Here is a 20,790-nt window from a genome sequence, read left to right on the forward strand (position 1 = left end):
ATATGAAGAATGTGCTCCAGAATTGACTTTTAACAATTTTTCATATCCTTTAACTGGAATGTAATAGTGAAGAAATGGGACTGAAATTGTAGAAGATACTTATTTGTTTATACTGAGTTGTATGAGGTCATACTTCCTATTAAACATTGATTAAGAATGTGAAATTTAGCGATACAATTCAGTCAATGGGGTTTATGTATAAACAAGTAATTGAAAATTGGAGGGGCTCCATATCTTTCATGAAAGCCCTGATGTAATGTTTAGAATGATCTAGTAATGCTGAATGGGCAACAATTTGTATCTTGCTAAGAATGAAACTCTTTGTGTTCTGTGGGTAGATTCCTAGGAGTGGAATTGATGGGTCATATGGTAGCTCCAATTTTAGTTGTTTGAGGAACCTTCACTCAACTTTCCATATGCTTAGTAAAATAAGCCAGAAGGAAAAAGGAAAATATTGGATGATGTCATTTGTAGGGGACTTAGGGGAACCAAACAAGGGATCAGGAAAAAAAATAATAATAAAAAAACAAAACAGGCATAAATCAGAGACATTCTGCAGAGGAGGGGGAAGGGAGAGGGATCAAAACAAGAAAGGGAAGAGTACAAGGGACTATGGTGATGATGCATGGGTGAATTGGTGGTGGGAATTTTATGGGTACTACACCTGAAAGGAGTAAGCAAATATTGTACAAAAGTGAATAATTATTTTTTAAAAAGAATGAAACTTTTGTTTTCTAACATGGTTGCCAACACGAACTGGGTGCTATGTTCTGCCTGAGATTTTTACTTTGCATCTCAGCCCAGTTTGTGTCATTTCTTACAATAGCCATTTCAGACTTTCACCATTCTTTGAAAACTTTTTTATTGTTTAATTAATTAACTTATTTATATGTATTTTACATCATTGTTCATTTTTGTACAATGTTTACATTCTCCTCTCCCACCACCATGTCACCTGTGCACCATCACCATAGTCCCTTGTGCTTTTTCCTCCCCTGTTTTGATCCCTCTTCCTCCCCTGCAGAATGTCTGATTTTTAGTTGCCTGTTAATTTTGTTTTTTTTATGTACTATTATTTGTTTTTTCCTGATTCCTTATTTGGTTTCCCTATATTTCTTCTCTAAGTGAAACCATCTGATATTTTTCTTTTACCTTTTGGCTTATTTCACTGAACATCATCCCTTCCAGCTCCATCCATGTGACTGCAAGTGGCATGAGTTTATGTTTTTTGACGGCTGAGTAGTATCCCAACATTAATTCAAAAGGATACCTGCACCATGTGTTTATTGCGGCACTATTTACAAGAGGTAAGATAAGGAAACAACCCAAATGCCCAAAAATTTTTTGAAAACTTTTGTCTCTGTTACCCATTCTCTTATCCTCAACAGATAACATCTTGTGTGTGTGTGTGTGTGTGTGTGTGTGTGAAGAACTGGGGTATAGGCCAGAGGTGTGTGGGGTGAGAGAATTCACCAGAGATAGAGTGGGTAGCAGAACAGGCAGATCCAGTGAAATCCACCACTGAGGGGAGCAGTGGGTGAGATAGGAGAGGCCTGCTGTGCCATGTGGGTCAGCTCCCTGGCTGGGGATGGAACTCAGGCCATGGCAGTGATAGCTCAGCAGATAATGTCTTTACCAACAAACAAAACAGGAGCAGTGATAGCCTCATGCTTCTGCTACTATTACATAAACCCATGTGCTTCACATCCATCCCTCTGCCTTCTACCTAATCATGGTGGAACAACTATCTCTTCTCCTAGGACTAATGAGTCCATCTGAATACTGAATCTCATCCCCTGCCTTCAAAAGAGACTTTCTCCATCCCATAGACCCTTAAACTCAGTTTTCAACGTCTTTCTCTTTCTTTGCTTCTTCCCACCAGCATTTAAATATGTACAAGTTCCTGCCTTATCCCAATATCCTCTTCTGGCTTTTACATCATTGCCCTTCTTCCCCTTTATTTTTTTTTTTAAAGATTTATTTATTTACTTATACAAGCACTGGGTACAGTCAGAAGCATGGGAGGCTGAGAGACTTCACCAGAGCCAGAGCAGGAACAGAACAGGCAGACTGACAAAGCACACTGCTGAGGGGTGCAGTGGGCAGCAGGAGAGGTCTGCGCACCATGTGGGACTCTTGCTGGCGGCCGGGGATCGAACCCGCGCTGCAAAGGCTGTGGGCAGCTTTGCAGCCCAGCGTTCAACCGCTGCGCCACCGAGGAGGCCCACCTTCTTCCCCTTTATTGCCACATTTCTTAAAGATATTGTCCAGTCTCAGTGTCTTATTTCTTCATGTCAGATGCTCTCCTTTACCCAGGTCAGTCTAAATTTTTCATTCCAGATCCCCTCAAAATTACTCTCACCAAGTTCACTGATAACTTCTATATTGTTACATCAGACATGTTCCATTAAATACCTTGCTTGACCTCTAGGCCACCATTAATTCTTTTAATCACTCCTTCCTGCAAACACTTATTTACCCTGTCTTCATGATCCTACATTATATCGATTAGGGATCAGAGTTGCAAACAAAGTTTCAAACATTTTCTGCACTTTAAGCAGAAAGTGAATTTATTAAGAATAGGTGACTCAAAATATATGTAGGTATGTAGGAGGGCATGTTTAGATGACATTCAACCAAGATAATACCTGTCACACCTGGCTACAAATCCTACTAACTCTGCTTCTTGGCGTTAACACCACAACACATGCAAATATTGCATACTTTTCACTGAAGACACTCAGGGCTGAATTCTGGAAGCTTTGGCACTGCTGTCACTTAGCCTAAGCCTTTTTCACTAAATGCATTTTCTACCATGTTTGCTAAAAGAGTGCATAATCTGACTTGGTCATGAGGTTCTCTCTTTTTTAAAAAAAATATTTATGCATACAAGAGCTGGGGTACAGGCCAGAGGTGCGGGGGGTGAGAGGATTCACCAGAGACAGAGTGGGGAACAGAACAGGCAGACTGAAATCCACTGCTGAGGAGAGACAAGAGAGGTCTGCTGCGCATGTGGGTAGCTCCCTGGCCAGCTGGGGATCGAATTTGCACTGCAGAGGCTGTGGACAGCCTCACAGTGTGATGCCTAACCCCTTGCCCCCTTGCACCACCAGGGAGGCCCATGAGGTTCTCTTTTGGGTTTTGTTTTTTTTTTTTGGTTTTCTTTTTTATAATTTTAATTATATACAATTAATTTATTTTTATTTTTTTGTATATTTTTTACATCATTGTTCATTTTTCAACAATGTTTGCTCCCCCCCTCAGGTGCAGTCCCCATAGAATTTCCTTAACCAATGCACCCTGCACCATCACCTCAGTCCCCTGTGCTCCTCCCTCCCTCCCTCTCATCCCTCTCCCTCCTCCTCCCCTGCAGGATGTCTCTGGTTTATAATTGTCTGTTTTTGTTTTGTTGTGTTGCATTTTGTATTATTATCTTTTTCCCCTGATATCTTATTTGGTTCCCCTAAATTCCTGCTATCAGTGAAACTATCCGATATTTTCCTTTTTCCTTCTGACTTATTTCACTGAGCATAATTCCTAGTTCCATCCATGTTGCTGTAAATGGCATGAGTTTATCTTTTTTGATTGCCGAATAGTATTCCATAGATAACTGGATTTTCTTGATCCAGTCATCTGGTTTTGGGCATTTGGGTTGTTTCCAGGTTTTACCTATTATAAATAGTGCTGCTATAAACATAGGGGTACAGGGTCTCTCTCTCTCTTTAAAGATTTATTTATTTATTTATACAAGCACTGGGTACAGTCAGAAGTGCAGGAGGGTGAGAGAATTCACCAGAGCCAGAGCGGGAACAGAACAGGCAGACCGATGAAATACACTGCTGAGGGGAGCTGTGGGCTTGGCAGGAGAGGTCTGCGCACCATGTCGGACCCTGGCTGGTGGCTGGGGATCAAACCGGTGCTGCAGAGGCTGCAGGCAACTTCGCAGCCCAGTGCTCAACTGCTGTGTCACCAGGGGAGGCCCCAGGGTTTCTTTTGAATTGAATGTTTGAATTTGCATGTGTCTCCCTGATTGACATCTTGGTTTGTAAGCATTTATACTAGCTAACAGGTAGACTGAAAATTTAAGTTGTGACTTTGACTTTGGGTGATGGAGATTTCCTCCAAAGTAGCAGAGATGTCAAAAAGGTGATAGCTCACAACTATTTCAACCACCCTATCCCTTCTAGTTTGCTGCTATCTCTTTGAGTTGTCTTTCTCAGTCTCTCCTTATTTATTTACTTGCCCCTTAAATGTTGATGTTCCCCAGACCGATTTTAATTTTATTTTCCTCATGCTGCACCCTCTCCTTTGGTGATGTGTACACCGTGACATTGACTGCCTTCTCTATGCTTAGGACTCCTACTTCCTGATCTCCATCCAGCCCAGTGCTCTCGCCTGAACTCTAGACCCACAATTTCCTCTTGTTAAAGAGGCATTTAACTGCCTCTACTTTGATTAACTGTTTCTACTTGGATATGCCATAAGCATCTCAAATTCAACATGCCTAAACTGTAGTCTTCTGTAGTTCAGTTGCACTCCTACGTTTTCTCTCATACACATCTGTATCTGTATCTGTATCTGTATCTGTGTCTGTATCTGTATCTGTATCTGTATCTGTATCTGTATCTGTATCTGTATCTGTATCAGTTTGTCCATTAAGACAGGAAGATGTTATCCTTGATTACTTTCCTCCCTCATCCATAGGTATTCAGTCAGTCCCAGAGTGCAATCAATAACATATATATGTATATATGTGCCTGCATGTGCGAACATGTGCACATGAATGCTTGCCACACTACTTCTGCAATTCAACCACAATCTACTTTCACAGATGGCAGGATGCTAGCTACTAAGTGAGCTTCCTCCTAGCTCCTCACTCTACTTTCTGGCTAAAAGATCTTGCTTAGCATGTCATGTCACGTCATCTCTTTCCTTTGTTGAACACTCTTCAGAGGAGAAGCACAGCTCCCCCGTATGTGCTGGTACCATCCTGCCTCACTTAAGGACGTTTGGGTCACCAGTGGGCCACAAATACAGTGGTGATTCCAATAGTCTATACCATGTAGCCTAGGTATGTGGTGGGCTATCCCATCTCTGTGCTTAACACTCTGTGACAGTCACACAACAACAAATTCCTACACAAGACATTTCTCAGAACGTGTCCCTGTTAAGCCGTACATGACTGTATGGGTGTGGAGTATCTCTGGAACTTGCCTGAGAGATTGGTACCAGTAATTGTCTCAGGGATGAGGAATAGAAGACCTGAGTGGCTGAGAGTTCAGAATAACTTTTCATTGGGCACACCATATCTTTTAAATCACTCACATATGTACATGTGATATATTAAAAAATTGATTTTTGGCCTCCCTGGTGACCTAGGGCTTGAGTCTCAGTGCTATCAACCCTATGGCCTGAGTTTGATCCCCAGCCAGGGAGTGGACCCACATGGCGCAGCGGACCTCTCCTCTCTCACCTGCTGCTCCCTTCAGCAGTGGATTTCAGTAGATCCACCTGTCCTGCTCCCCACTCTGTCTCTGTGAGTCCTCTCATCCCCCCAACACCTCTGGCCTGTACCCCAGTTCTTGTATGCAAAAATAAAAAAAACTTTAAAAATATATTAAAAATTGATCTCAAAACTTCAGTACATTCCCACTGAACATAGGATAACGCCAAACTGTCACAAGATTCACAAGATCTCCACACAGAATAGCTCCTGCTAGTTCATTAGCCACATAAAATGTTTTCTGGTCTTTAAGTATATCGAATTCTCTCCCTAGCATTTGGAAGTGGTTTCCTTGTTTGAAAAGTTCTCTTCTTTCTCATCTTAGCTGGCCTAAGCCTGCCTCGCCTTTATTCCTGTGCTTAGCTGGCACTTCCTCTTGGAAGTTTTGTCTTGCCCCCAAGACTAGGTTTGGGGCCCTCACTTTATTTTCCAGATGGTGTTATCATTATCAAACTGCCATTAAATTATTATTATTACTATGATTAATTGTAAATTTGTCTTTCTTGGCAGAAAGACCATAAGTTCTGCAGGGACAGATGTGACATCTGTTTAATTCAAGGCCATGCCATTAGTTACAACCCTGGCCATAGTAAAAATTTAATAAATATTACTTGTATGTTAATTACTCTTGCTCTTGTTTCCTCTGCTCTAGTTTTTATTTCTTTGGATAATTCCAAATTATCTCATCTTTTCCCCCCAGATATATTACTGTATGAACCACTCTCAATCTTTCTCAAGTTTTTCTACTGCATCTTTCTCTGTCTATATCTCTCTATTTCTCTGTCTCTGTCTCTGTCTCCCTTTCTCTAGGAATCCCAAAGCTAGGAATAATATTTTCTGTTCAGAGTAGCAAGCAAACTGATGCAGTGCTAAAGCTTTCACTCTTTTTGAAGAATATACCATAAAATTTACAATGAATGAATTAAAAAAATGAATCAAGGAAATTTATGGTTATTATTTTGAGATGTCAAAAAATCATGTTTCCGTGGTGTTTTACATAGTTTTTAATACTCATGAATTAATATTTGGCAAGCAAACTCATCGGAGCCAGTGACTTTAAAACATGATTGCAGCCAATTCCGTTAAATGTTAGCTTATTTGTACACAGTATTTTAATTTGTTCTTTACTGATTTTTCACTGAGAAGCCTCTTTAGACTTGCAAATTTTTAATTTTTGAAAATACAGCCTCCCAGATGCTCTTCTCATATCTCTCTCCAAAATTAACATTTCTCAGAACGTAACCTTCTTTTCCTGGTTTGGGAAGTAAGTTCTTGATCTCTTTGCCAGCTTTGCCAAGTCAGGTTTTCACAGCTGGCAGGCTGGGAAGCCACACCAATAACCCAAGGTGGAGTCCTTAGAGCTCCAGGACTTCAAGACTTTATTGGCTCAGCTAGAAGGCATAGTATTCATTGACATGCTAATATGATCCTTTCTTTGGGGCTAGATTGAGATAAATGTTGTAGCCTTAGAAATATTCTGTTTTTTTTTTTTTTTAAGATTTATTTATATATACAAGAGCTGAGGTACTGGCCAGAGGTGGGGGGGGGGGCAGCGAGAGGATTCAGCAGTACAGACCGGGAAACAGAACAGGCATATCGACCCAAGTATACTGCTAAGGGGAGCAGTGGGCAAGACAGGAGAGCTCTTCCGCACCATTTGGGTTGCTCTGTGGCCAGCCGGGGATCGAACTCGTGCTGCAGTGGCTGCGGACAGCTTCATAGGCTCCGTCTTAACCCCTTGAGCCACCATAAAGGCCCATGTTGTTGTTTTTTAATGACATAGGTGACATACAAGACAAAAGATGGGGTCATTCAGTTGTGTGACAGCAGCACATAGAAAATGTGGCAGGATGTCTGAATGCACCCACTATCTCCAAAGTCAGTCCTGAGGCCTGTCCATAGGCCAAAAGGAACATTAATTTGGGACCTTGGGTCTGGAAATGTGCTATGATTGATGGTCATTAACCAAGGAAATGTCTGGAGGGACTTGATCCTGTCATCCTATCCTACAACTTTTCCCCTTTCACATCGGATGAAATTGGTATTTTTCACTGTGCCCCACTTGAGTTATATCATCCAGTTCCCTAACACTTCTTGAGTTTGTCTCTAGCATCTCTGTGCACCCATGTCTTCCTTTTTCAGTTACTTAGTTTAGGTTAGACGGTTTCTGAAGTTCTTTTCAGGTCAAAAAAAAATCTATGATTCTGAATAATTACAAAGTCAGCCTCAGCTTTCAGACAGGATAAAAGGGAATTTATAAATTTATAAATTTCTGTTTCTAAAATAGATCAGCTTAAATTATCCTGGGGCTAGTGGAACTTCTTCAAGTGGAAGAAATACATTTTACTTCTGTTTTTTAACTTTGGTGTGGAGTATAACTCCATCCTACAAAATCCTGGACAATCAGATCCATTTGCAGCCATATATATAGATGGGATGCTCTTTGTTAGAATTAGAAAGATTGGATGCTTTTAATGACTTGGAAACCTTTAGTCTTTATTTTATAAATAATGAAATTAATATCCAGAGAGAATAACTGCCTGACAGGAGTATAATAGAACCAAGACTAGAATCCAGGCATCTTTGCTTCCACTCCGGTGTTCTTCCACTATATAAAACTATTTCACCATGATGGATTATGTTCACTGTTAATGTCAAAGCCCATGTCTAAGTAAAGGCCTGGGCAGTATACTAGGAAAACAAAGAATTCACTTTGCCAAGTTGAGTTTCAGGTCAGACCAGTGTGAAGAAGGACACTTATCCTTTTTCTGGGTGAAGAGTCATGAAAGGATCCGTTGATTCATTCGGTGCTATTCAGCAAGGGCTAGCCATTGTTCTGCAACAAGGTCTCTGCTCTCCTGAATTTTCTATTCCAGTAGAAATAGACAACAGACACATTAGCAAATAATAGGATACTCTCAGATACTGATGAGTTATATTGGGAAAGTGAAGCTGGGGAGAATACTTTAGATTTAGGAACCACCTAAGACTCGGACTTGTATTAAATAAATTTTGAACATCTCCTTATCACAATACCAGCTCTTCCTCTCTTATCTACTCCATAATAGTATCATCTTACCAACTCCTTTGTGATTTATTTTTCTATACCATCTCCCGAGACTCTCTCCTTCCAGGTGCTTTAATTCTTTCATATCCCTGCAAAGAAGTTATCTTGCTTATATTTGTGGGGCATTTAACTACATGTACATGATGTCTCCTGTTCCATACAAACTCCAATTAAATGGAATATTCATTGTTCCCCAGTGTTTCATGCCTTCTTACCTGTGCTCTCTAACTTAGACTTACATCTACACTATTCTCATCCATCCTTGATTATCTGTAGCTCATAGGAAACTCAAGGGGACCTTAACAGCACCTTTCCACTTTTGGAAATCCATCCCTTTAAGCCCACCTCTTCAAATCCACCTCAAGCCCTGCCACACTGTCAATTTTCCTTGACTATCTCCCAGTACTCTCAGCCTTCTCTGAATACCAGTCCTTGTAGTGCCTTTCTTCTTTCCTCTCACCCTCCTTCCCTCCCTCCCTGCTTTCTTTTCCTTCTCCCTTTCTTTCTCCCTTCCTTTCTTCTTTCTCTCTCTTAGTATTTCATGTTGTTATTCATTCATATATATACTTAATTTCATTTTTAGCTTAAGTACAGGGTGTGAAGAGTTATAAAAGTATTTATGTCACTAAATACAAATTCCCAAATGTGATCTGCATTAATAGGTGCTCATAACAAGCACCAACTATTTTTAAAAAAGGGGGTTGGTTGCTCCCTATGCATTGTATATGTCTCTATTATATAGTGTGCATTACTTTATAATGATATCATTTATGTTTTATTTCTCAGCTAGAATTTGTCTTTGTTGCCTAATGCATCACCTGGACATACAGTGCATGTCCATATATACTGCACTATATGAATGAAGATTGCATTAATGCCTAGCTATTTCAGAGGCTGGAATTAGTTAATTTACATTGTGATTTTGAAGAGGGGAATAGGCACAAGTATAATGATAATAGAGGTCCTGAGACTAATTAACTATGCAGTATTTTCAAGAAACCATGAATGCTTCTTAAAAATATTGCTGTTAAAATGCAGGCTTAGGGCCTCCCTGGTGGTGCAGGCGGTTGAGCGCCTCACTGTGAAGCTGTCCGCAGTCTCTGCAGCGTGGGTTTGATCCTGACTGGCCAGCCCACGAGAATCCCACATGGTGAAGCACACCTCTCCTGTCTTGCCCGCTGCTCCCCTCAGCAGTGTATTTCTTCAGTCTGCCTGTTCTGTTCCCCATTCTGTCTCTGGTGAATCCTCTCACCTTCTTGAGCATGTGGTCTGTACCCTGGTTCTTGTATAAAAATATATAAATCTTTAAAAAAATAAAATAAAATAAAATGCAGGCTTAAACATAGAAACTACTGGCCTGGATGGTGAGGATGATGTTACCATTTCTTGGATTGTAAGTCCTTTTAAGGCAGGGTCTGTGCTTTAACATTCTTTGAACTACATTTAATTATTAATTAATTAATAAAGATTTATTCATTTTTATACAAGAACCGGGGTACAGGCCAGATGCACGGGAGGGTAAGAGGATTCACCAGAGACAGAGCGGGGAACAGAACAGGCAGACTGACCGAAATACACTGCTGAGGGGAGCAGTGGGCGAGACGGGTGAGGTCTGCTCACATGTGGCTTGCTCCGAGGCTGGCAGGGATCGAACTGGCACTGCAGAGACTGCGGACAGCCTCACAGCACTGCGCTCAACTGCCTGCACCACCAGGGAGGCCCTGAACTACATTTTAAAAAGGATGTTAAAGACCAAAATGAAAATCAAACCACATCACACTTGTGGAAATGGCCCATATAAAAAAGAATGGAAATAATCTGTTTTGGCAAAGATGTGGTGAAAAAGGAACCTTCTTACGCCACTGGTGCGAATGTAGACTGGTCCAGCCCTTATGAAAAACAGTATGGAGGTTTCTCAAATGACTAAAAATGGATCGTCCATTTAATGCAGCAATTCTACTTCTAGGTATCTACCCAAAGATGCAATTACACTAATCTGAAGGGAAATATACACTCCTATATTCATTGCAGCATTATTTACAATAGCCAAGCTCTGGAAATAACCTAAGTGCCCAAATATTGATGGGTGAATCAGGAAGATGTGTTATATATATACACAATGGAATACTACTCAGCAATCAAAACAGGTAAACTCTTGCTATTTGTGGCAACATGGATAGAACTGGAGGAGAATTATGCTAAGTGAAAAAAGTCAGAAGGGGAAAGACAAATACTGAATGGTGTCACATATGAGTCAGATAAAGCCAGACTAACAACAAATTCTAGAAAGCTCATTGTGAAAACAAGTCTACGGGGAAATGGTGAGAACAAAGGAGGAGGGAGCACAAAAATTATAGTGGAGGAATATTGGTATTTTGGTGAGATAACAGCACCTGTGTTTCTAAAACACATGCAATGTTGTAAATCAATGCTCTCTCATTAAACAACACACCCCATCTTCAAGCAACCTACCCTTTGCTTAGATTTCTCCAGCATGGCCAGTCTATGTTTAAGTATTTCCACTTGGCAGGAAGCTACTTTTTGCGGGAGCCCTTTCCAATTTTGTGCATTTTTATCTTCTTAGTAGAAAAGTCCCTTAAGGCACATTTTATCTTCAGCATCATTCACCTGTGATTTCTACCCCTAAGGTCATCATTATGACCAAAAAGCCAATAAATGTGTTTTTTTTTAAAGATTTTATTTTTTTTATTTATACAAGAACTGGGGTACAGACCAGAGGTGGGGGAGGGTGAGAGAATTCACCAGAGACAGAGCGGGGAACAGAATTTTTTTTGCACAGAAGAATTGGGGTGTCTACCAGAGGTGTGGGGGGTGAGAGGATACCCCAGAGACAGAGTGGGGAGCAGAACAGGCAATGCTACTGAAATCCACTGCTGAGGGGAGCAGCAGGTGAGACAGGAGAGGTCTGCTGCGCCATGTGGGTATCTCCCTGGCTACCTGGGAATCGAACCTGCAATGCAGAGGCTGTGGATAGCTTCATAGTGCTGCGCTCAACCCTTGCTGCACCACCAGGGTGGTCCCTCCAATAAATGTCTTGCACATTTTTTAAATGTGCAGACAATTGAACCGAATTGTGCCACTGACTCACTCATTTTTGAATTGAGATTTAGAACTAAAATATTCCCTGCACTAGGTTTGGAACATGATTGCTCACTTACTACATTTTAGTATCTGCACACATGAGTCTCTTTCCATGTAAATGGAAAGAACCTGTGTGTAGCTTTGCAGTTTTAGTGGTGAATTCAGCTCTTTGGGGAGTCCCTCTTAGAACAGAGCCTGGGAAATTGAAAGGCAGTGGACCCTACGGAGTTGTAATGGAATTTTTTGGTATTTTTACTTCATTACTTCTCCAGGAGTAGTCCTAAACTTTCTATATTTGTCATGAGCCTAATATTTCCATTTTATCCAAATAATTTGAGTTCCTAAAAGTCTTCACATTAATAGGTCCCTTGATTTGGCTGGGGGACTCTTATCGACAATGAGTTTCTTCTGACCACATGATGGCCTAAAAGGCAACATATACCTAACAATACTGGTCAAGGCAATGTCTTTTAACAGCCTGGGTGACAATGAACAGTAAAAGGCAGTATTTAGAAAGCCATCTTACTCTTGCACAATTTATCCTTATTTGCCTTATAAATTCAATTATCCAATAACTTGTGGCTTGACATGGAGTCACATTAGCAAAAATAACCCTAACTCTTTGGTTGCTTTCCCCATCTTCCCCCTAGGATGTTAGTGTTCTCCAAGTTCCATTCCTCAATGTTCTTGGGGGGAATCTGGGGTACTTCCTATGACCTTATGAGTTTGATTGGCTATTCTTGATAGGGCCAGCTTCTTCTCTATGGTACTGTTGGCTCTTTGGAGGGAGGAACAGTGCTTTCTGGGATTAGTGCTTGCCCCATCTGGGACTCAGTGCTACTCTACTAGGCTTTGAAGTTACTTTCCTAACTCTGCTAGTCTCACTAGGAACTACTCTTGTTTTGAGGAGATGCCACAGAATCAGAAGAATACTTCATTCTTCTGATAACCTAGATGTAGTCAATGTATTCAACGATTCAATGTATTCATGTATTCATTGATTTTATTCATTATTCTTGGCTCTATCTTCCCCAAAGTTAAAATTCTTCATTATTTTCATTATTGTTATTGCGGTTGTCATTATTATCATTATCATTATTATTATTATTGTTATTATTTTACATAGAAGAACTGGGGTGTAGACCAGAGGGGTGGGGGGGTGAGAGGACTCACTAGAGACAGAGTGGGGATATCTTCTGAAATCCACTGCTGAGGGGAGTAGTGGGTGAGGCAGGAGTGGTCTGCTGTGCCATATGTGGGTTAACTTCCTGGCCAGGGATCAAACTCATGTTTTAGTGGTGATAGTGCTGAGACTTTACCCAAGGCCACCAGGGAGGCCCCAAAGTTAAATTCTTTATGCCTTTGTACAAAAGGACTTCACGGACATCCCTCTGCTCACAGTCTTAAGCTTAGAGGATTCAGTTTTAACTTTCACTTCTCTATTGCAGCCTCTTAGAAGGAAAGGGTTAAGTCCACTGATCCAGCTGAACACATTAATAATCTCATATGATTCCCATTGTGATAGTAAGACCCTGAAGCAAATGAGTTTTCATCATGTTTCCCCATGGTGCTTTAAAATTTGGTTTTTAGACTATAATTAAATATTATACTTCCATTATAGACCAGTACAAACATTTAGAAGTAGTTTGGTATCATGAAAAGTATATTATACTAAAAGCAAGAATCTGAGTGCCATTCTTAGCTCTTGCTTAAACTGACCTTGAAGCATTTATTCATCCATTTATGCCCTAGATACCCTACAAGGTATTATGGATGAAAAATTAATAATGTATCCTCTGACTCTTAACCCTGGTAGCACATTAGACCAGGGGTCATCAGACTGGCCTGTGGGTCAAATCTAATTCGTCATCTGTTTTTGTAAATGAAGTTTTATTGAAACATTTCCAGGCTTACTCATTTATCTAATGTCTATGTTTGATTTTATGCCTCAGTAGCAAAGTAACAGAGATCATATGATTCCCAAAGCCTCTACTATTGACGCTTCTGGCTCTAAATTTTACTGATTCCTGTAATAGATGTATTCTGGACAAGATTTTTAAAAAATCTTGTGTTCCAGCATAAGTAATTATGTCAGATTTTGGAATAGAGGTTGGGAGTTGGTCCAAGTTGGTTCTTAAAAAGTGTCCCAGATGAATATAATGTATAATTGGCGCTATGAGACCTAACAGATAATCCCTAGCCTTGAGGAATTCATATGCCTTCTTAGGAACAAGAAGTTTACAAACACTTACAAAGGTGTAATTGATAATCTGTTGTGGAAACATTCACAAGGGAGTGCATCAATGGAGCACTTCGTGGAGAATGTTTTACTTCATTAGGGAAGATTTTCACAGAGAAGCAGATTCTTGAGGGATGAATGCACTGGGGCACAAGATTCATTGGTGATGGTGATAGCAAAGGAAGGAGTAGAGGGAACAGCATATGCGAAGGCACAGAGGCATGAAATAGTGTGATCCATTGAAGGAATGATAAAAACTCAGTCTGACCAGACTACTAAGAGGGGAAAAATGGAATGAAATCATTAGAAGCCTGGAAAAGTAAGTACCAACGTGGAAAAGACATGGCATGTTAAAAAGTTTGGAATTTATGGCTTTCCTTTAGAAGTTGAAGGGAAAAATGAGTCTCTCTACATCTGTTTTCTAACAAAGAAGTCATTAGTTTTGATGATGATTAAGAATCCTGTCTAAAATGCACTTTCTGAGAGTGTGTTACCTCTCTTGACATTCTGAGGACTGGGGACATATTTAAGAATCTGTGAATGGCTTGGTTCCTGGAGTGGCAGGTCACCTAGCTTCCTCCTGTAATTGATCCATTTCTCTTAATAGTTGAAAGGAGGGTAGTGCTTCTTTGTGCTGTCACCACAAGGACTTGAGAAAGCAAACTCTGGAGGAAAATACTTTGCCTTGTCAATGCATGAAGGCCTTAATAAAGAGTGTTATATAATAATAAACTACCTGCAAAGTACTTTTATGTTCTGTACAGAAGTGCTATAAAATGGGGACAGTTTTATTGTGGAAATTCACATTCTTTCCAATTAGTGCTAATGCCTATTACAGCTTAGCATCTATAAGTCTACTCAAAACTTGATGTGTGAATTACTATAAAAGTTCTTCAATATGGTATCTTATTTTAATGTTTTACAACTTATGTATAGGAGGTCTCTACATTGTAATTTATTCTCTGTTCAGACACTTACCGGGATAACTATATTTCTATTTAATCTCTAAGAAACTATGTGTTACTGGTTTCATATCTTTAAGTGAAATTATTCAAGTTCTGGCATATATTGAATGTTTACTTCTGGCTGGGTCTCCCCAAGTTTACAGAATGACTGGCAAATCAAAAAATAATGTGTGGTAGACTCAGTGATTCAAGCTTCCAAGACTTTAAAGGAGCACTTTCTATACAGTCTGATTCATTTTATCAAATACAGGTGACAAATGCATTGAAGATCTCAAATATCAAGTATGTTTTCAATGATGCAAAGTGAAATATACAGACATCTCTGAAACTCCAGCAAAAGATGTAGAAGAACTGGGGAATAGGCAGAGGTGTGGGAGTGAGAGGATTCACCAGAGACAGAGTAGGGAGCATAATAGGCAGATTGACTGAAATCCACTGCTAGGGGGGCATTGTGCAAGACAGGCGAGGTTTGCTGCACCATGTGTGGGTTAGCGGTTAGCTCCCTGGCTGGGGATTGAATTCAAGTATAGCAGTGATAGAGCTGAGATTCAACCCCTAGGCCACCAGGGAAGTCCTGGTTTGAATGCTTTTCAAAAAATACCTTCCTTTAATTAGCAACTATTGCCTGATCCCCATCAGAGAGAGAGAGAGAGAATATAAGAGAGAGAGAGAGAGAGAGAGAGAAACCCTAGACTGTTGGCCAGTATTGACCTCCTTGCCCTGCTTTTTCTTCGCAGATGTTGATGAGTGTGCAGAAGGCCGCCATTACTGCCGGGAGAACACGATGTGCGTGAACACCCCGGGGTCCTTCATGTGCATCTGCAAGACAGGGTACATCAGAATTGACGATTATTCATGCACAGGTAAGCCATGGCTTGTTATGAAGTGGGATCTTTCTGTGCCTTAAATTTACTCTCAAACTTTTTTTAAACTCTCATTTTTTTGGTGTGTAAGCCATAAATACTCACTGACAACCAAACAGGCCATACACCCAAGCATTTCTTCTTCATTTGTTAGTTAATTCTGAATCTGTTATAAAGATGCCACTTCTGCCAGGTAATTTGTAAGTTCTAAGTAAAAGACTGCCTGTTGGAGAAGGAAAAGGAAAATATAAATGATTTCACTGGTAGGAGGAATATAGGGGCACTGATTAAGGGATCAGGGGAAAAAAGACAAAATTAACAGGCAAACTATAAGTCAGAGACATTCTGTAGGGGAAGCGGAGGGAGAGGCATCAAAACAGGGACAGGGAGAGCACAAGGAACTTTGGTGATGGTTCATAGGTGACTTGGTGGTGGGTATTTTATGGGGATTACATGTGAAGGGAGATATCAGTGTACAAACATGAACAACAATGTAAATAATATATTTATAAATAAATATTTTTTTACAAAGACTAGCTGTTGGAAGGTTAAAAAGGAAAAAAACACTAAACAAACCAATCAGTGTTATGCTAATTTTATAGTTAGACTTAACTTAGACTCAATTTATATTCAGTATTTTGGCTGAAAACTTGTGCGAATTCTATGGAAAAATCTGAGATACTGCTCATATGTTATATTTACTTTATATTACAGTAAATTTTTGAATAGAGGAAGAGTAATATAAATAATAGAATGCTTTTTTGGAAATACATTTTTGGTGTGCTAGGAAATGGGAATTATAAAGATCATTGAGCTGCTTCATGCCTCTGGGTAGGTCTGGGAAGTTTTGCTTTCGTTTGTTTGGTGAAATATGATTCCCTTCTGTACATTCTCACTCCTGTTCAGGGATATCTGGAGTGTGAATAGTGACTGAGGTTGGTCCTGAAATGTGACAACCTATTCATTTCTTATTCTATTTGTTCTTATCTATAGAGTATGAAAGAAAATGGTATTAGAATTGCAGATTGAAGACTAAGGGGCTTGAGGAAATGTGGATGTAAAATAAGGCATTTCTTTGGATTTCTTTTTTCTTCAAATAGAAGCAACATAAAAATACCACAAGAAAAATGTGGAATCATAAAACTGGAGAACACTTAAGAATACAATTCTTGTCATGTTTTACTCTACCTCCAATTTAGTAATTTGTATTAGATGGTTGTATAAAGAGACTCTTTAACTCTCTCCACTAAAAATACGAATTTATAATGTGTTAGTTTATCCCTTTGTCTTAAGGTGTCCTCTTCTGAGTCTTCACTGTAGTGACCTACTTATAAGTAGAGAAAAGGGAAAGATCTTTCTTTAAATTTAAATATACTTTAAATGTAAAAACAAAATGATGGAAATAAAAACATAATAAGCCTATCTAGAGAATAACCAAAGATATTCTGAAGGAAGAAATTATATTTAATAAATATAGAGTTGCCAATGGATTTACAAGTTTTTCTTTTTTGTTTTTTGCCAGTTTATCCTCAACATTTTCACTTTATAGGAACAGTTTTACAATTTTCCCTTAGACAAAATTTAAAGAGGGATTTTTAAAGAGAGATTTTTCAACATCAGAAAGAAATATAAAAGGAAATACATACTTCTGAAGACATACTTGGAAAATAAAATACACAGTTTGATATTATATTGGTGGTACAAGTAAGTCTGCGTTCCAGTGTAATGGTTAACACTAGCAACAAAAAAAATAAACTAAGATAAAGTACTGCGTCTCAGAGTGTGATATTTCAAGACGTGCTCATTAAAAATAAGAGTGCTAGCAATTTTTAAGGAATCGGCTGATTTTCTGGCATTAGAGACTTAAACACCTTGTATATTTTTATATTTCATAGTGCTTCTTTTGGTTTTTCTTATGTCCCTTAAAAGTATTAGCAATTTCAAGGAAGAAAACACAACACACCATTAGTATAGTATTGACTGAGGGCTGTTTCTGCAGGACAGCTTATTTTTAAGAGGTTGATTTCCATTCTGAACCTGTTTGTTGGATATAAATACAAGGACTAGTTTAACTGTCACACCCCTTACAGAGACTCTCAAGCTTTGCTTTACCTTTCCAGTGCATTTTCCTTCCAAAGAAAATCCCGCAAGTTCATCTGTGTTTTTGTTTTTATTGTGCAAGGCAATACATGTTTAAAATATTAAGCCATAGTTTTAGAGTAATTTGTTACACAGCAACATGTAGCACCTGACCACATTCTTCATTTGTTTTATGTTCCTCAGTAAGATTTTAGTTTTTTTCATTTCGGATTATATCTTTCTTTACAAGTTTATTCTTAAGTATTTTAAGGTGTTTGATTTATTTTCTCCTTGAGTTTTATTGGTTTGCTATTTGCTTATGTAACTGAATAATTGTGGACACTTCACAGCTCCATCTGAATACATGCTTCACTCACCCTGACCAAAGCCCTCATGCTATGACCCTGTTGCCTTCCCATCACCTTCCCATCTCTCCTGGTGGCCAGTGTATCTTTAACAGAGTCTAAAATTATACTTGTGGTTTTGCCAGTTTGCTTTCATGAGTTATTTATATTTGCAAATGGGCAAAACCATACAGTGACTGGCTTTCACTTTCTGACTAATTTCACTTAGCGTTATGATCCATTCATTTTGTCCCAGAAGGCAATCCTGTTTAACACATGAGTGGTGTTCCATTGAGCATATCCCACAATTTCTTTGCCCACAATTTCTCATCTATTAATGGGCTTTTGGGTTGTTTCCTTGCCTTGGATATTGTAAATAATGCTACTGTAAACATAGATTTGCATAAATCTTTTTGTACTAGATTTCCCATGTTCTTTGGTAAATACCTCAAAGTGGTCAAGCCTGATAAAATAGTATTTTTTTTTTTTTGAGGAATTCACCATACCATTTTCCATAGAGACTGCACCATATTTTATTCCCAACAACAGTGGTCAAGCACTCCTTTTTCACAAAATCCTCACTAACAGTTGTTTCCAGGCTTTTTGATACAAGGTATTCTTTATCACTAATTACAATATTCTTTGCCAAATGTCTTGTTTATCATATAGGAGAATAGCAGTTCCTGCCTTTTTCTCAGTTTTTTTACTTGAGATATTTTGCTCAGCCTTCCACTTAAGTCTAAGTTTGTCTTTAGATATAAAGTGAGCTTCTTGTATGCAAATTATTTCTGAGTTACGCTTTTTTATGCAACTTGTGATTCTGCTGCTTTTAATTAGTGAGAACATACTTTTCACATGTTAGGTGATTACTGATATGTGATGTAGAAATAATATATATATATATTATTTATGGCTAGGCTTTTTTTTTCGTCTTTCACTTCTTGTTACATTTTCTTTTATCTGCCCTTTCATTTGAATGCCATCATTGGTGACTCAGAATCTTCATGCCTTCTTCTATTTGTCTCTATTATAGGTTTTTATTTTGTTGTTACCGTGTGGGGTATATCAGACTTTCTATCCAAAATAGTCCTGTGTATGCTGGCATCAACTCATCATCACTTTATTATACAGAGTCTGCCCTTTTCTTCCTCTCCTATAATTTCTTAGTTGTTGTTTCTTTTTACTATTTTTTTATATTTCTGATTCCATCGTACTTTTTTTTTTTTAAAGATTTATTTATTATTTATTTATACAAGCACTGGGTACAGTCAGAAGCGGGTGAGAGAATTCACCAGAGCCAGATCAGGGAGCAGAACAGGCAGAAGGACCGAAGTACACTGCTGAGGGGAGCAGCGGGCAGCAGGAGAGGTCTGCGCGCCATGCGGGACCCTCGCCCTGCAGCTGGGGATCGAAATGGTACTGCAGAGGCTGCGGGCAGCCTCGCAACCCAGTGCTCAACCGCTGCGCCACCGGGGAGGCCCTGATTCCATAGTACTTTTATCCCCTTGCTCAAGGTTTTCTGTTCTTCTCTGTATTGTTTTCATGTGGAATAGCTTCTTTCAACATTCCCTAATGGGCGGTCCTAATGTTGGAAGACTCCATTAGCTTTTGTTTGTTTGGGACAGCCTTTGTTTCTCCATCACCTTTGAATAATCATTTTGCAGGATAGAGTATGTTGGGCCTCCCCTGGTGGCGCAGTGGTTGAGCACTGGGCTGCGAGGCTGCCCGCAGCCTCTGCAGCACCGGTTCGTTCCCTGGCCGCCAGTGAGGGGCCCACCAAAAAAAAAAAAAAAAAAAAAAAAAGATATTAGAGTATGTTGGGTGGCAGTTTTTATCTTTTAGCATTGTAAGTAATGTCATTCCACTCTCTTCTAACCTTTAGTGTATCTGCTAAGAAATCTGAGGAAGGTCTGATTGATGTTTTTACATTTTTTTTCCCAAGCAGCATTTAATATTTTTCTTTGTCTGAATTTTGATAATTTTACAGTGATGTGTCTTGGATAAGGTCATTTTTGCATGTAGAAATTTGGGTTCTTTCTGCTTCCTAGGCATCCAAATTTAATTCTTTCCTTAGGTTTGGAAGTTCTCCATTATTATTTTGTTGAATAGGATGATAAGCTAATTATCAGCTATATGTTGTTTGTTAATTTAGATTTTTTTTTTTTTGAGAGTCAGGTCAGTGATGATAATATGGCAGTTGGAATAATAGTTTTTAACATTGCAAGAGATTTAGATTTTGTACATAGTCTACACCATATTATTAGATACTATTTTTTTAAAGATTTATTTATTTTTTATATAAGAATTGGGGTACAGGCCAGAGATGCGGGGGGTGAGAGGATTCACCAGAGCCAGAATGGGGAACAGAACAGGCAGACGGACCGAAGTACACTGCTGAGGGGAGCAGCGGGTGAGACAGGAGAGGTCTGTCCCACCAGGGTTTCTCCCTGGCAGGCCGGGAATCGAACTCGTGCCGCAGTGGCTGCAGACCGCTTCATAGGTTGCGCCCCAACCCCTGCACCACCAGGGAGGCCCTGTATTAGATACTATTATGAGGAGAGAGAGACTGACAGTTACCTCTGCTTCCATCTCTCTCTTCACCATTAGAATACCATTATCTTTATGTGT

The 20,790-nt window shown here is 39.4% G+C and overlaps 1 protein-coding gene across 2 annotated transcripts in view; it reads left to right on the forward strand.

Moving 5' to 3' along the window:
• NELL2 (neural EGFL like 2) overlaps nucleotides 1-20,790 on the forward strand; it is a gene marked incomplete at its 3' end in the record, with an annotated part of 372,006 nt that overhangs the window by 201,441 nt on the left and 149,775 nt on the right. For both annotated transcript variants that reach the window (XM_084256276.1, XM_084256275.1), the window contains one exon: nucleotides 15,614-15,739. In XM_084256276.1, coding sequence (XP_084112402.1) covers nucleotides 15,614-15,739 — 126 coding nt within the window. The remainder of the gene's footprint in view (nucleotides 1-15,613; nucleotides 15,740-20,790) is intronic.

The sequence above is a fragment of the Talpa europaea genome (assembly GCF_964194135.1).
Source record: "Talpa europaea genome assembly, chromosome: 15".
In the NCBI taxonomy this organism is placed as follows: Eukaryota; Metazoa; Chordata; class Mammalia; order Eulipotyphla; family Talpidae; genus Talpa; species Talpa europaea.